This window comes from Tripterygium wilfordii, chromosome 20 (assembly GCF_013401445.1).
Source record: "Tripterygium wilfordii isolate XIE 37 chromosome 20, ASM1340144v1, whole genome shotgun sequence".
Taxonomy (NCBI): domain Eukaryota; kingdom Viridiplantae; phylum Streptophyta; class Magnoliopsida; order Celastrales; family Celastraceae; genus Tripterygium; species Tripterygium wilfordii.
Window position 1 is genome coordinate 3,442,779 of NC_052251.1, and position 16,804 is coordinate 3,459,582.

Consider the following 16,804-nt stretch of genomic DNA (forward strand, 5'->3'; position numbering starts at 1 on the left):
ATCAAGACAAAACAAAATATGAAACTAATTAATAAAATTAGAAAAAGTGGCGTGTTGCATATTTCTCCCTCTACAAAAACAAGGTTTTCACTCTTCTCGGTGATAATACTAAACAAAATCAAATTTTTTTTGAAATTTGATGGGAAGTAGGCTCTTCACTCTCTTCCCTTGCATTAACAGGTCTCACCTTTGCAAATCTTCGAGACTACCACCAACATCTACTAGTGCTTCTCGACGGCTTCCTCATCACTATCTAATATTAGTGTCGTCATCTTCCTCATCACCGGATCTACGACGTCATTTGCAAAAGATGAAGAGAGAGAGGTTGCAGATGGCGAGTGATTGGAGAGGGAGAGAGATTGCAGGTGAAAAGTGGTGAGAGAGAGAGGTTGCAGAGTGGTTGGAGGAGAGAGAGATTTTAGATGGAGAATGGTTAAAGAGAAAGAGGGGTTGTAGATAAGTATTAGATTTATGAGAGAAAAAATTTTGAATTTCAAAATATTATTTAGTTTTGAAACTGTCATGTCATGTGACTGATGTGGAATGACAGGTGTATTAGGGATAGTTAGGGATGTTTGGCTATGTATGACTAGTACTACCGAAAATAAAACCATAATATGTTTTCGGTAGTGATAAATGTACATAGCCAAACATTCCTAAGTTTACATAAACAAATATGGCATGACACACAAGCCTAGTGACATGACAATTTTTTGAATTTCAAAAAATTAAAACCTAGACTAAAAAAGATGAGCAACCCTCTCCACTTTCCAAAACTCTCACTTTCTCCCTCACTCTCTCTTCCTCCTAGAGAAAACGAAGAGAGACTATCTCAAACAAGTAGAAGATTCGAGAAGCTCAGAGAAAATGAGAGAACTTGATACCCATTTTCGACGGCGACGGTCAACCAATATTTCATTTTCGACGGTGATTTGAACGGTTTCCGACCATAAATGATATGGAATCCATGGATCTGTGTTTTATGTAACGATTTTGTAAGTAAAAGTGGTATTTGATGTGAGGTTTGAGATTTGTTCTATTTTGGGTCTTCCATGTTGTGGGTTTGTTTGTTTGGGGTCTTCCATGTTGTGGCTTTGGTGATTTGTGGTTTTTCTAATTTTATTAATTAGTTTCATATTTTGTTTTGTTCTGATTTGATTTTGAAATTTGAAAATGAAATTTGAAAATCGGTTTGTAGATTGGAGGTTAGACACTGTGTAATTATCACCCTAAACAATGTAATCAAGGCCATATACTGTGTAATTATCAACTGAAACAATGTAATTAGGGCATGTGTAACATGAGACAGTCATATCTTCACAGATTGGTTTGTTTGGGTTGGTGGGTCATTGCTGTTCTTTCTTGGCTGGTTATGGGTTTGTTTGTTTCAGATCTTCCATGTTGTGGGTTTGTTTGTTTCGGATCTTCCTTGTTTTGGGTTTGGTTGTTTGGGGTCTTTCATGTTGTGGCTTTGATGTTTGGAGTCTTTGATGTTGTGGTTTTTTGCGTCAGAGCTGGTTTAGGTGCTCTCATCTTTCTCTCGATGTTCAAATCTCTATTCGAAGTAAATAATGATATTATTTCAATGCGTAATTACATTGATAACTTTTAATTTCAAAACAAGTGAATAATGACATTATTCCAATATGTAATTACACATTGATGTTTTCCATTACATTATTGTGATCATACTTACACAGTTCACAATATATTGCTCTAACGTCGTAATTAAAAATTATTTTCTCAAAATTATATAAAATCAATGGAATCATCAAAAAGACTGAGTTCAAAACAAACAAATATCAATGTGAATCCAATTTATTTTCTCTTTTGATGCACTTGGTAATATATATGTAATTACATTGTGTGTAAGTCCAATTGCACTGGATAACTTTTAATTACAAAACAAACATTTTCGTTTATGTTTTGATGCTCTTGGCAATATATATGTAATTACATTGTTTGTAGTCCAATTACACTGAAGAAATTTATAACTACACATTATATTGTCTTAAAACTACACGTTACACTGAAGAAAATCATCAACGAAGTTCATATTTTCACAACGAACAATCATAAAAAAATGTCAAATATAGTGTGAATAAAAATTGAACAATCGCCCAGTTTTTTTATCACTTATGCATGTTATTACGTAGTTATCCAGTCCACTACAATAATCAAACAACAATAATTGAAACTTATGATGTTCTCTAATCATGTCGAGTACCTACCATAGCTAATAAATCTAAATTTTCCACGCAAAGACAATATAGCAGACACTAAAGATGTTATTCCATTTGCTTGTAAAACAACCTGTACACTAATTCCAAGAATTACAATGTTTGGAGTCATAAATACACAATTTCAACATACCTTTATTACATTGTTTCAGCCTATTATTACATTGTCTCAACTTCTTGTCACATTGTTTAAGTCTTTATTACACTTTTTAAGCCTCTTACTACATTGTGTTTTATCACACACAGATGTCTGTTACATTATTTAAGTCTTTTGTTACATTATATTTAAGTCTTTTGTTACATTATTTTGCCCACCAAAGATAAACATAAATAAAACATGAGAGCCCAACATAGACCCATGTCAATAACTCTTATACAAATGGAGCATGATCCATGTCATGATCTCTTTTCTATTGATTTGAACCCAAGCTTGGATAAAACGTGTCACAACTAATAGAAGAAAGCATAATTGATCCGATTAACCCATTTTGAGCTAAGGAATCGTTGACATAAGAAGACGAGAACATGAAATCCATTATTGTTATGATTCAAGGAAGAAAAGTGTGAGAGAGAGATTTGAGAGAGAGTGAAGCTTAGGAGGAGTTTTCCAAAAGCACCTGAGAAGCCAGATGAGAGAGAACGAAAAGCACACGATATTCGGGCTTTGACACGCAGGGTGCCATGCTTCTGATTAGTAGCGTTAGCAACTGCATGAGCAATAGCTGCGACGGCGTCGGAGACAACCCGGTCGAGGAGGGTGAGTGGAGAGAGAAACGATGAGGGGAGATGTGGAGAGAGAATGAGAGGATGGGTGTGTTGGACATATAGCATGCAATAAACCAATTTATTAATATTTATATTGCATAAACAATGACTAAGCTACACAAATAAAACAATAACATTAACAAAAACAGTAACATAGCAGATTGCATGCACAACACAATAACATATATGAACTCAATAACTGACGCTTAAATTAAAATACCAAAACCGTAAACAGCTGGATAGGAATTGTGTGAGCGAGGTACGCCTTTCGCGAATCTCCTTAAAGAAAAATGTCCCAACCTGCTAAGATCTTTGGACAGACTCTTCCCAAGATACAACGCCCCAATCACGAGTAGGCAACACAACAATACAAGTGGTCACAATCGAACCAAACAGGAATTTCACTCTCAGAGTAGATGAAAATTTGGCAGAGTAACAGAGACAGAGAAGATGAATTTCGTGTATAGTAAACACGGAGACAGTGACCGACACCAAAGTGTGTGTGTGTACTTACCCCAAGTGTAGGGTATCGTCAAGTAATAAACCGATGAGTCCGGTATCGATCCACGAGGAAGCAATGCAAATTTGAAGTGAATGATATGCAAATGACTAGCTAACACTAATAAACACAATGAATATCAAATTAAAGCAAGTAAAAGAAATGGGCCGAATGACTCGGTAGCATGAGCGATTTTGTAATCAAAGTAAGCACAAATTGGATTTAAAACAATTAATTAAAAACCTAGTCTCTAATCCGTCCCGGTGACTACTCGGTTCTCATACTCAAGGTATCATTGCAAACACACACAACCATACACAATGCATTGTGTGATACTATCAATCATGCATATGCAAAGAGAATTGGGTTATAAGACTTCAATTCATACATGTAGGCCATCGGGTCTCTTAATCTACGATGAACGCAAAGGGATAAACACCTAATATTATGAATTAATATTCCCCCTTGGGGCTTGGCTTGGCTAACACCCTAGTTTCACACTCAAAGATCAATTAACCATAACTCTCCCATGCACATTCCTAATTTAACCCAAAACCCCATCATCAATACACATAACTAATAGTTATGCAATGAAAAACTCAATTAATTAAGGAAATCATGCAATGGGTTTAACAATTCTCAATCGAACGCATTAGATGCAATCCCTAGACTAGACAATCCAAGAATACAAGCAAATATGTCATTCCCATAGATCCAATCACACAACTATCACGAAATTAAAAGAGAGAAATCGAAGCTACGATTCTTTGAGCATACCTTAAGTAATCGAAACCGAGCACCCACCGTTTGGGACTAGAAACTAGAAAGAGAACTTAGCCACTCATCATAATGGACATAAACATCAATTTTATAGATGAAAATCAATGTCTACACACGAAATCACAAGAAACCAAGAAAAACTTAGAGAGAGAAATAGAGAGAAAAAAACAATATTCCTATGGTCGCTTCATGTTGGAGAAGTGAATGAATTATATGGAAGCCAACCAAATCTTAGGGTTTTCTTCTCTTTTTACAATAGAAAATACCTAACTACCCTTATAAAATCGTTTCCCATTGGTTACATACATGATTTACCCCAAATGCCCTTGAAATTTCGGTGCAGAAAATTGCAGATTCGCCGTAGGTGTCCGGACGGTTGTCCGGACGCTTCATGCCTCCAACTTTGTGAGCCTGTCTCAATTTGTGAAGAAAGTGTCCGAAAAGTGCTCCAACTTGCCCGAACAAGGTCTGATTCCAAGCTCTTGTGATTTCCACCATTGGATCTTTTTCCATCTTCAAATCTCGACCTTCAATTACATGTGCAAATCTTGGCCATTGAATGAATAGATCATTAAATCTCAACCTTGCAATATGTAGCCGTTGCACTTGCATTATTTTCCAAGTCTAGCTTTGCAAGATTTGAGTTGTCATGTGCACTTGCAGCCATCTTTGACCATTTGATTAAACTTGCACCAAATCTTGACTTTGGTATCTCCAACAATTTTGTCATCTTTGACCATTTGATCAAACTTGCACCAAATCTTGGCATTGGTATCTCCAACAATTTCCTTTTAAACGTGTAGCAACTTGCAGCCATCTTTGACTCCAAAAATCAAGTAAGATCTTCTTTTAAGTCAAAAATTGCAAGCAAGAATGTTGTCTTATGCACAACCATTGGATTCACCTTTAAATGATCATCTTAACCCTTCAAGTCTTGTTGTAATCTAATCCATTCATAATTCAAAACAATTCAATCTTGGCCATAGATTAGTGTACCGTTGGAGCTTGTAGTCTTCAAGAATATCTTCATAATCTAAGTCCCGACACCTCACAGCAAAAAGTGCCCAAAAAGTGCTCCAACTTGCCCGAACAAGGTCCGATTCCTACAAAACCAAGGGGAAACATTTATAAGTGTAAAATTAAGCTAAAATGCAATCAAATACATTAACTAAGTGCTAGAACATCCTAATTAAAGGACATTAGAACCTCAAAATAGAGGTCCAATCAGACAGAGAAGGAAAATTTTTTCTCTTATGAAAGCTGCCGCCAAGCTCTCCTTATATAGGAGAGCCCAGCAACCAAAACCCAGAAAAATCAGTGAACAATCACTGATTTTAAGGCAAAAATGGTGCAACCAGACTTGACCAAGTCATGGCAGCAATTTTGGGCCTAACAAGTCCATATTCAATGTATTTGGCCTCTCTTTTATAGGCTTGTAACAAAGTGTAAAAATATAAGAAATTGTTGGGCCAAGTAAGTCCAAGTCCGAGTCTGCGTATGGGTCTGGCCCACACGCTCGCCCGATCAGCCGATAGGCGTGTGTGTTTTAGTCCACGCTCATAATGTGGAGCCTCTTACTCCTACAAAAGTTTGGGTGCCCTTGAGCCCAAAGTCTTACTACAACACTTGAGCTTATAAACTACACATCTACATGATATTTTTCCAATGTGAGATTTTCATACACACTTATTGCACTATGTTCACCATGTTCATCATGGTCACTTTGGAGTCTTTTTACATTCAACGAAAAAATGATTTGGTCACATTAATTGTCCTTATAGCAAGGATCAATTGCCCATAAATTTTATTCAATAATTATTATTGAACTTTCAATTAATAATGATCAAACTATGGTTGACCATCATTTTTTCCAACAGGATGAAGATATGAGTATTTGTGTCATTCAAAATAAAGTGGATGGGAGAGAAATTTTTTTAAAGAAATTTATATCTAATTGACAGGGCGATGCCCTTACACCTGCACTATGGATATTCATTGAAAAAGATTATATAGATGTTTAACATCTATACATATATAATTACGGAGTCTTGAAGTGTTTTTGGAGCTGTTCACGTCAGCTTCTATGAGCAACATACTGTTGCCACTTGGAAATTGTTTTTGGTTAAATGAAATTTGCTTTGCTTTTAATTAAATGAAAGTAACTGCGGACTTTTAAATGCTTTGATTTGCCTCTTCGGTTCTCATCTCTCGCGCTCCTCCAGTGCCTTCTCTCATATTCACCTCATTCATCGTATGTTCTCTTGCACGCCTCTTCGTATGTCCCGTTCATGCATCTCTCACGATTCACGGCAGTTGTTCTTGGAGAACTGGGAAAGCCAAAAATTAGCCCATTAATTTTCTCTTCCACGCGGTAGCTACGTGTATTTCCTCTGGGTTCACAGAACCTTAGATTTCTTCTCTCAGTTTCTCTTCTCTCTCATTCTCACATCTTGCGATCAAATTCCCACAGGAGGTTGTATTTTAAAATGCGAATTTTTCCTGATTTTCGTTTTCCTCTTACCTCTTTGTTTTACTTCCATCCTTTATGAAGCAGCTTGATTTTGCAACGGGCCTTTTTGTTTCGAAGCTACGGGTTTTGCTAGCCGATTCGCATCAGGTATCTCGCGTGGTCTTCGATTTGCTGCGGATGTTTGGCTTGGTCTAGGATTTGGTTCTTCAGACAAAAATTAGGATATTTTTAAAAACTTTGAAACTGTACTTACAAGCTTAGCTGTGAAAATGTATGCTCCAGTCTTAGTTTTCTGAGTGTATAAAACAGTTGATATTGATGACATACTTTAATTATGTGGTTAAAGCAATGATACCATTACTGAGGTCTGGGGATTAATTTGATGCACTGATTTCTATCCGCTTGGTGGTTTATAGTGTTAGTAGCTTATTATATTTTTGCTAACTATGTAGGAGCTGCTTCAGTTGGAAGAATGTGTCAAGCTATTAGAGGATGTGTACCCTCAAAGGGAAGCAGTAATGGCCTGAACTTTAATATGTGCGGAGCATTATTTTGCAATTTTTTCATCTGGTAATAATTTTTGTGCATGAATTCACCAGGCAGGGACTTCTTGGGCTTTTTGATGGTGCCTGGTACCTAGCAAGATCTGTGTTGGGAATCTCAGGGTAAGTTCAGACTCCATGCTTTCCTATGCTATATTCATATTCAAATTTTTACTGGTATGATGACTATGGTTGACATCTTAAATGGTTTTAGCTATTATGAACTTTTTGTTGTTTAATTGCGCTTGAAATTTATTTTTTTGCTTGATTAAATCATGTTAGTCTTTGATTCAATATTTATGCCCTTCTCCATCATTAGGATGATTGTTTCAGTGGCTTGGGTTACACATATTGTCATATAATAGGGTTGCACATATCATCATATTCTGATTGTGTGAATCAATAGATCATATGAAAAAACAGAATTTCACGAAAAATTTGCAACTATACTTTCATCATTTCATCACATCTATGGTCAACGAAATTCTTACGTGCGTGAAGCGTGATAAAATCATTGCATATGCCTTTGCTCATATAGTGATTTTATTTAGCCCCACCAATACGCATTTGTAGTTTTTCCTGAATTAGTTCCAGATGTTTTGTAAACTTCTCTTTTTTTAATATCCTTTATTACTACTCTTTGATTCAGTCTTTTGAGTCTCACAAAGGAATACTTTGAAAAGTGTTGGTCCTTTTCTGTTTTTGGTTAAACAAATTTATTTGAGGGGCTATTTTCTTGGATTTTCCAATGCATAGATATCTTTCTTATGCAGGACTCTTTTAAATTATTGAGTTCTATTTAGTTCAATGATTTATCAGTGGCAAGCATGATCCTCTCTATATTCTATTCTTCGTTCAATTCAAGCGCCTTCTTGGACTCAATTGAACACATTGAATGTAGTTGCTGAGTTTATGGTTGTGATTGGGGAAAACATGATGGAAGATTCTGGTGTTGAATATTTTTTGCAGATCAAAGAGCTTTCTCTCTGCTTTATTTCCTTTTCCCTCTTAATTTTATTCCGTCTATTTGTCTATATTTTACTTTTACAATCTGTTTGCGATTTGAGTTTTAGTGGCATGAAACCTAAATTCATTGAGGCTAATCCCATATCATGTTTTTGCTTTGTAAATGACAAATTGATAGATGGTACCAACGTGGGTCATTTAGAATCCAAGCTATGGACCAGTGAAATATAGGTGCCTTTTTATAGAAATTTGAGATTATATTTGTTGGAAACATATGGACCACAAATTTGGAAACCAGAAAAGTGAAAAAAGGTCATTGAGGTTTTAAAATTTCTTTTTCAGTTAAGTCCAATCATTGTCCACCTAAAGAAAATGCTTGGAAGAGACATAAGCTGACGAACAGAATAAGAATGCTACTTAAGAATTTATGAAGCAATTTGGTGAGTCAAAATAGACTCAATGTTGTAAAAAAAAAATACTGCAAGGAAAAGACGATTAGATTTAAATTGATTAACACACCTGAAATGTGTGAATTTTAGGTGAATGTGGAGAAGAAGGTGACAGGATGACAGGTGGGCGATCAGAGCTGATCTCTACAACATGAAGTGTTCGTGTTGCAGGAGCTCTATTCGGTACAGAATTACCTCTTAAACACATCTTTATATTGTTAAAAAAAATTATGGGTGAGCTTGGGATGGGGTTGAACCTTAGATCACCCAAGGTCTATATAACTTTCTGTTTACCTTTGTTGTTGGTATTATGTTGTGTTGTCCTTTTAGTTTTCTCTTTTCTTTGTTGTGTTTCTAAACACCATTAAACTTGGTAAAACTGAGTCTTGATTTGCTCTTTTATTTTGATTGTCAATGTACTTGATGTTATCATCAAGTAAAGGTTTGGCACTTGCTCAATTAGGGAGATTTACATTTGCTGTTTTGATGATTGAGTTGAAGATTTAGTTTGCCAATTAATTGAAAGTGGGGTATTTTACATTAAAGTTGCTAGGTTATGTTTGTTTCCAAGCTTTCTTGCATCTTAGCTTACGTATTGGAAGATGCTAATTTCTGCCGATCACAGCATACCCCTTTTCCCCTTTTATTATGTTTATTTGCAACTTCTCTGGTATTTTCTACAGTGATTTTATCACCGTCTCTTTCTTCTGTAATTTATTTTTCTGAGGGGTGAGTCTTAAAATTCATGTTTTGTTTTATTTATGTGTCTCTTACTGTACTTTTAACCCCATGCAGATCAAAGATATGACCAGAGTGTTGGATATGGTTTTGTAAAGTATAGAGAAAGACATGCTTCTAAGATTCTTGCACTATCCTTCTGCAAAAGCTCAGTTGAAACATTGGAGGCGGGCATAAGGGTTCTTTCTAACAAAGGCAAAATTTGAAGGTGACATTTGTGCTATTGGCTCTCACTATTTGCTGTTCAATACTTTATCAAATCTCATTCTCTTCAGTCATATGACTTCTTTGACATATTCTGATTAGCTTATTCAATTACTAACTATATTTTCCAGCCAAATTATTCTGTACGTAGTTAAGATTTTGCATTATATTTAAATGGCTTGAGAGGTCTGACAAAAACAGTGCAAATAAAATGAATTTAGTACAATACTTAAAGTGCATGTGGTTACCTCAAGGGAACTTGGGTCTGGTACTTTGTCACTATTCCCAAACTAACATATTACAGATACCCAGAGGTAAAACCTCTTGGAAAATCCTTTTATGTTATGGTTCAGAGGAGCCTTTAAAGGCTTCATATCATTGATGGTTTTGTTGATGGAATACACCCAGTGTCTTAGACTGTGGCTGATTTATCATTGATGGTTTAGTTGGGTGTACCATAAATTTGAACTATTGGTTTCTTTTATGTGAGATTAAAATGTTCCAAATTTGTTTGATGTTTGATACAACTACACTGCATTCACAGGAAGTGACTCAACACTATTGGACCAAAATCAACAAAAATTAATCTCCATAAGCGTGACATTATATCAATGGCTCTTTTTCTCAAGCCGGAGGCTGTTACATGCATCTCTAAAATTTTCATTTACTATCTTGGATGCAGTTCACTACTTCTCAACCATATTTCATTTGCTTTTTTTAAAAAAAAATTGGGTTCTCAAAAGATGACTTTGCTTTGTATATGTAAGCCTTTAGTATTTGACATACTATAATTTGTTCGTGTCTCCTCAATATGTCTGTTAAGTTTATTGGTGTTCCACTCATTCTTCTTTTAGTTGCACTGGAACACAAAATTGCAATTGTGCTAAAGGGGGTGGCTAATGATTTGCTCATGTATTTCTTCCATGTATGGAATTGCTGTGTTGGAAGATGTTTTAAATTATGTGAATGTGGAGTAGACAATGTTTACATATTGGATATCTTTGCAGTGGTGATCGACAACTTAGTTGCCAAGAACTTCCTACGAAATGCATTCGGTAATGCTTTATTTTATAATTATATTTATTTCGTCATTATTCGATCTATTGGAATTTACACGACTAAGTGCGCGATAATATAAAAGTTAGACATAACTTATGACCAAATATGGCAAATTCATCGTCTACTATCCAGATCATTTGTTAATCATCAATCAATCTATATATATATAACTGAGGATCCACAAGGCTTCTCCTCAATTCATGGTGCCACGTGGACGTCTTTACAAAAAAGCTTATATAGACAAAAGAAAATTTTAAAATATATTAGAAAACTTTAAGACCCACAACCACACACATAAATATGTTGTAAAACTTTAATACCCACAACCACATTCATACACTTTAAGACCCACAACCACACTCATACAGTTAATAGTATTCAAATAATTTTAAAATTATATTGAATTGTATGGGAATTTAATGTTTCATAGAAGTGGTTTGATGTTGTTTTGGTTTCTCAAAGGTCATGTATTGTTAATTATGAGAGTCTTTTGATATTACTCAATTAATGAAATTCATTTGTAGTATTTAGTTTGAAAACATTTTCTGTGTTTTTTGGCATTAATTACCATCATTTTGTGGGAATTTTTGTGTGTTTTTATCATTTTGTGTGTTTTTGTAGTATTTAGTTGATGTATTGTGCATGTTTAGAGTTTGGTCAGGTTTAGTAGTCTGTTTGGATTGCAACATACACAACATGAGAGACTTTTCTCATGCTATATTGTTCTAATGTGTAAGTAAATTCAGCCCATTTGGTATTGGAACATGTAAGTGGTGACAGGAAAACACGATAGAATTCAATGAGTTATTGAAAGTCAAAGTGATTATAGGCATAAATCTACCAATCATACATAACATTTCAAAAATATAAATTCAAAAATCTTATTTTAAAAATATTAAGAATTTTATTCCAAAAATATAATTTTAAAAATACTACTTATGCTACATTGTACTTCTCGATATTAAATGTCACTTTGTAGAGATTGTTGTACTAACCATACAATATTGTCTCATAAACATGTCTTTACTGACCTATAACACTTTGTAGATACTAGCGACGCAAATAAAAATTGATAAACTCTTAGCATACTTATTCCTTATGCATCAAATTTCTTACACCCTATTAGAAAAAAATTTTCTTCGCAAATTAAAAAACAGGTATTGTACATTTTTTATCTTCATATCACAATCATCTCTATTTTCTACAATTAAAGCTCTACTGCTCTTCATGTTAAAAAGTATCGAAAAAATTTCTCACATCTCTATTTTCCAATCAAAATATGTGACGCGCGAAGCGCGGGCATGCAACTAGTTTATATATATATAACTAAGGATCCACAAGGCTTCTCCTTAATTCAAGGTGCCATGTGGACGTCTTTACAAAAAAGTCTACATAGACAAAAGAAAATTTTAAAATATATTAGAAAACTTTAAGAACCACAACCACACACATAAATATATTGCAAAACTTTAATACCCACAACTACATTCATACACTTTAGGACCCACAACCACACTCATACAGTTAATAGTATTCAAATAATTTTAAAATTATATTGAATTGTATGGGAATTTAATGTTTCATAGGAGTGGTTTGATGTTGTTTTGGTTTCTCAAAGGTCATGTATTGCTAATTATGAGAGTCTTTTGATATTACTCAATTAATGAAATTCATTTGTAGTATTTAGTTTGAAAATATTTTGTGTGTTTTTGGCATTGATTACCATCATTTTGTGGGAATTTTTGTGTGTTTTTGATGTATTTTGTGTGTTTTTGTAGTATTTAGTTGATGTATTGTGTATGTTTAGAGTTTGGTCAGGTTTAGTAGTCTGTTTGGATTGCAACATACACAACATGAGAGGCTTTTTTCATGCTATATTGTTCTAATGTGTAAGTAAATTCAGCCCATTTGATATTGGAACATGTAAGTGGTGATAGGAAAGCACGGTAGAATTCAATGAGTTGTTGAAGGTCAAAGTGATTATAGGCACAAATCTACCAGTCATACATAACATTTCAAAAATATAAATTAAAAAATCTTATTCTAAAAATATTAAGAATTTTATTCCAAAAATATCATTTCAAAAATACTACTTATGCTACATTGTACTTCTCGATATTAAATGTCACTTTGTAGAGATTGTTGTACTAACCATACAATATTGTCTCATAAACATGTCTTTGCTGACCTATAACACTTTGTCGATACTAGCGACGCAAATAAAAATTGATAAACTCTTAGCATACTTATTCCTTATGCATCAAATTTCTTACACCCTATTAGAAAAATTTCTTCTTCGCAAATTAAAAAAGTATTGTACATATTTTATCTTCATCTCACAATCATCTCTATTTTCTACAATTAAAGCTCTACTGCTCTTCATGTTAACAAAGTATCGAAAAACTTCCACACATCTCTATTTTCCAATCAAAATATGTGCCGCGGGAAGCGCGGGCATGCAACTAGTTTAAAAGTGTAATGCAATAGCCTTGATTTGACAATGCATTATTCCAAGGTGAAGGTTTAATAAACATAGGATTATATACCTCGCGAAGCGTGGGTTCAAAATTAGTTTCCCATAAGTTTCAGAGCCTAATTTCCGATTCACACTCACTGGCGTCATCAATGATGAAACCATCCTCACCGTCCAGCCATCTGAAATCTTAGACCGACACATGGCCAACTTTCTTCCACGTGGCATATCACAAAACCTCCACGTGTAACGATAGCATCTAGACGGTTTATATACAGCCGAATACTGCCCGCTAACCTACCAGACTATAAAATTAGACCATCATTCGTCTATTGATCTATTCTGATGATTTGTTCTTCAGGTCGCCTAATCTTCACAAGAAACCTCACCATCGCATCAAAATCAGCTCCTCTTCTCTTCGCCAAACGATTGCCGTCCAGTCCCAAGCATACCCTTTTGCGTTCTTCGAGTGACCCTTCAGTTTCTTCGTTCTCTCTATTCTTCAAAGCAGGGGTTTCGAGGCCTGTGTTGTTTGCTTTGAGATCCGATCGTACAATGGCAAGTCAATCCAGTGCCCAATCAGTCCACGATTTCACCGTCAAGGTTTGTTTCTTCGACGTGTTTTTTTTTTGGATTGAATTCCACTCCTAGAATCAAGCAGGAGTTTTAGGTATCTGCATCATACTCCACTTGTTTCACTTTTGTTGTAATTTAGCCTTTTTTTCCTTTTAAATTTTCAATGATTTGGTTAGACTACTTGATTTGCATCATCTCAGGATTTTATTTTCGCCTTGCACAAAATGGGAATTTGATGTATGTTCTTTTGCTCTTGCTTTCAGGATGCCAGGGGAAATGATGTTGATCTCAGCAAGTATAAAGGGAAAGTCCTCTTGATTGTTAACGTTGCCTCGCAATGGTACATTTCTCCTCATTTTCTTAAATATTCTTCCTTTCATTTATGGGAATATGATGTTGTAAAGGGAGTATAGTTGGTAAGTTGGGTACTCACTCCGCCACTTCCATGAAATCACTTCATGGAATCGAGTGAGGGAGACGGGCATCCGCCTGAAATAAATCCATGAGAGCCCATGGCCCAAAGCGGACAATTCCTTGGGTGTGAGTGCATGATCCCAAAAACTCCCCTCACAAGATGTCAAGTTTCTGTTAGTGTTAATTTTGATATAAAACATATTTCATTTTCAAAACGAGGGTGATGAGGAATTAACTTTAACATGTTTTAGCCTTTTAGGGTTCTCCAGTGACAACATGTGTTTTTGAGTTTGACATAATGTTTTTTCTTGTCAATCTGTGCAGTGGCTTGACCAATTCCAACTATACTGAGTTGGCTCAGTTGTACGAGAAGTACAAAGATCAAGGTTGGCTTTTAACTAGATTTTCTTTTTATATTGCTTCATGGTATCTATTCATGAACTTATGTGCGCATGTTTATTGTGGAATAGCAGTGAAAGCAAAATGCTAAAACATATATTCAGGCATCAGCATCAGATTGATCATTTTCCTGTTCCTTATCACTTGTTATTGCATTTTTTGAAGGATTGGAGATTCTAGCATTCCCATGTAATCAATTTGGATCTCAGGAACCAGGGACCAATGAACAAATTGTGGAGTTTGCTTGCACTCGCTTTAAGGCCGAGTATCCCATTTTTGATAAGGTAAGATTTACACTGCTTGCCTCTATTAAGTATAATAAAGAGCTTTCCTTTCAAACTAATACTTGCTTCAACGTCCAAATTCCAATTTAAAAAAAAAAAAAATTCATGCCTGAACGAAGACATGATAAGGAAAAAATATTTCTTTCCTTTCAACTACTTTTTTCTGCAATTAACTTTGACTAGTCTCAGGCTTCTAGAAATTTGTTCCATCTTCATTCATTTAATGGCATAAAGCATTTGCTTAGGGGAAAAAATGCATAAAGCATTTAGCATAAGCCACAAATGGGTGTTCCAGTGGAAATATGAGATAGGATGTAGACCCGAAATATGTATATGATAGAGGAAACAACCAATACCTGGAACTACTTTCACTATCTTTAAGCATTTTCATAGTTAACACCTAACAACATTTGGAGTCTTTGGCCTCGGAATAACTTAAAATTGTGGAGAGTTCCTTGCCTTTCGAGGTTGAGGCTTGGCACTTTCTGGCATCCAACAAAGCCAAGCACAATTTTTTTACTACAATTCTTCAAACCACATATTGGCTAATCTGGAAAGAGCATAATTCTAGGATTTTTCAGGACAAAGAATGCTCGTTTGGGGTCTTTTTGAATGGTTGGCTTTCTGTTCTTGAGCTTTGGTTGAGCGGAACTTGTTCCAATATTTTTGTGTCTTAGCTCTTGATTTGTAGTTCTGCCTTGCTTTGGGTTGCACCCCTCGGTGCCGTTAATAAAAATTTTCTTTTCAAAAAAAAAAATGATTTCCTTGCCTTTAGCTACCTGATTGAGGCTAGCGTAGGCTACATCTGGGTAGAGGATGTCTTCACCATTAGTGTTTAATGGATAAATGATCATGTTTACTGTGTTACTTGTAAATCCACTGGCTTCAAGTTATTGGTATCATATTGTTCAACTCTCTAAAAGCATCAACCCCACATATCACAAAAAATTATAATTTGATTTAAGGGACAATGAGTTATGAAGTAAAGCACAATTTAGCTACTTGGTGGGGTAAAAGATCATAGAACAATAGTATTGGTAGCCTATGATTAAAACACTAATTTTTTGGGTTAAAATTAATTTGTTAGTTACCTTGTCTCCCAACTTCAGTCTGTTTTCCTTAGTATGGAATTTGACAGATGAATAATGTAAGATATCACTTGGATTTTTCTGTTCCACCCAAATTTGGAATTGGTCATTGAAAAAGCTTCTTTTTATATGTTTTGGCAAAGGTTGATGTGAATGGTGCGAATGCTGCTCCAATTTACAAGTTCTTGAAGTCGAGTAAAGGGGAACTTTTGGGGGATGGTATTAAGTGGAATTTTGCCAAGTTCCTTGTCGATAAAGATGGCCATGTTGTCGACCGATATGCGCCGACTACTTCCCCTCTGAGCATCGAGGTAACTTCTCTGTTTATGCTAAACCTTTGTTCAAAGCTGCAGTAGGGGTTTTGAAGTTTTGTGATTGAAAAGACATAAACATAACCCTTGTCATTTGCTCTTTATTTTCTGCAGAAGGATGTGAAGAAATTACTGGGGATTGCTTGAGGGCTCGTGTTACTTGGTTAGGTGCTGGGGAATAAGTGGGAATATCCAATATGAATAAGTACTGTGACTAGGTCTTTGTTTAAGGTTATGGGCATGATTATGCTACTTATAATAATGTTTACTGCAGCCCTTGTGTGCCTGTAATGTATGTATCAGAGTTTGAATAATCAGATTGTGGCTATTTGGAAAGGAATTGTCTATAAACTATAAAGGATGTTGCTTGCCCCTCCATTTTTGTCTCTGTTAATTAAGAAAATTATGTAGCTGGAGCTCTGCAAATTTTGTTCTTGTTCCTTGTTGAGGACATAAAATTATTCGATGAGTTCTTTGATATATCACTTTCGAATTCTCTGACGATTTTTCTGCCAAACCCTTATCATTTACAAATTATTAATAAAAG

The 16,804-nt window shown here is 35.1% G+C and overlaps 1 protein-coding gene and 1 long non-coding RNA gene across 2 annotated transcripts; both read left to right on the forward strand.

The window, feature by feature from the left end:
• The first annotated feature begins 6,540 nt into the window (after positions 1-6,540).
• LOC119986485 lies at positions 6,541-9,589 on the forward strand. Its single transcript, XR_005465276.1, has 5 exons — positions 6,541-6,901; positions 7,207-7,269; positions 7,354-7,419; positions 8,802-8,894; positions 9,507-9,589. It is a non-coding gene; the product is annotated as an uncharacterized LOC119986485 (long non-coding RNA).
• Positions 9,590-13,491: 3,902 nt separating this feature from the next.
• Positions 13,492-16,530, forward strand: LOC119986618 (probable phospholipid hydroperoxide glutathione peroxidase). The gene is made up of 6 exons (XM_038831253.1): positions 13,492-13,788; positions 14,025-14,101; positions 14,500-14,561; positions 14,740-14,858; positions 16,090-16,257; positions 16,372-16,530. Exons 1-6 carry the CDS (start codon positions 13,531-13,533, stop codon positions 16,402-16,404), a joined length of 717 nt encoding a protein of 238 aa, XP_038687181.1. The 5' UTR covers positions 13,492-13,530; the 3' UTR covers positions 16,405-16,530.
• The last annotated feature ends 274 nt before the right edge of the window (positions 16,531-16,804 follow it).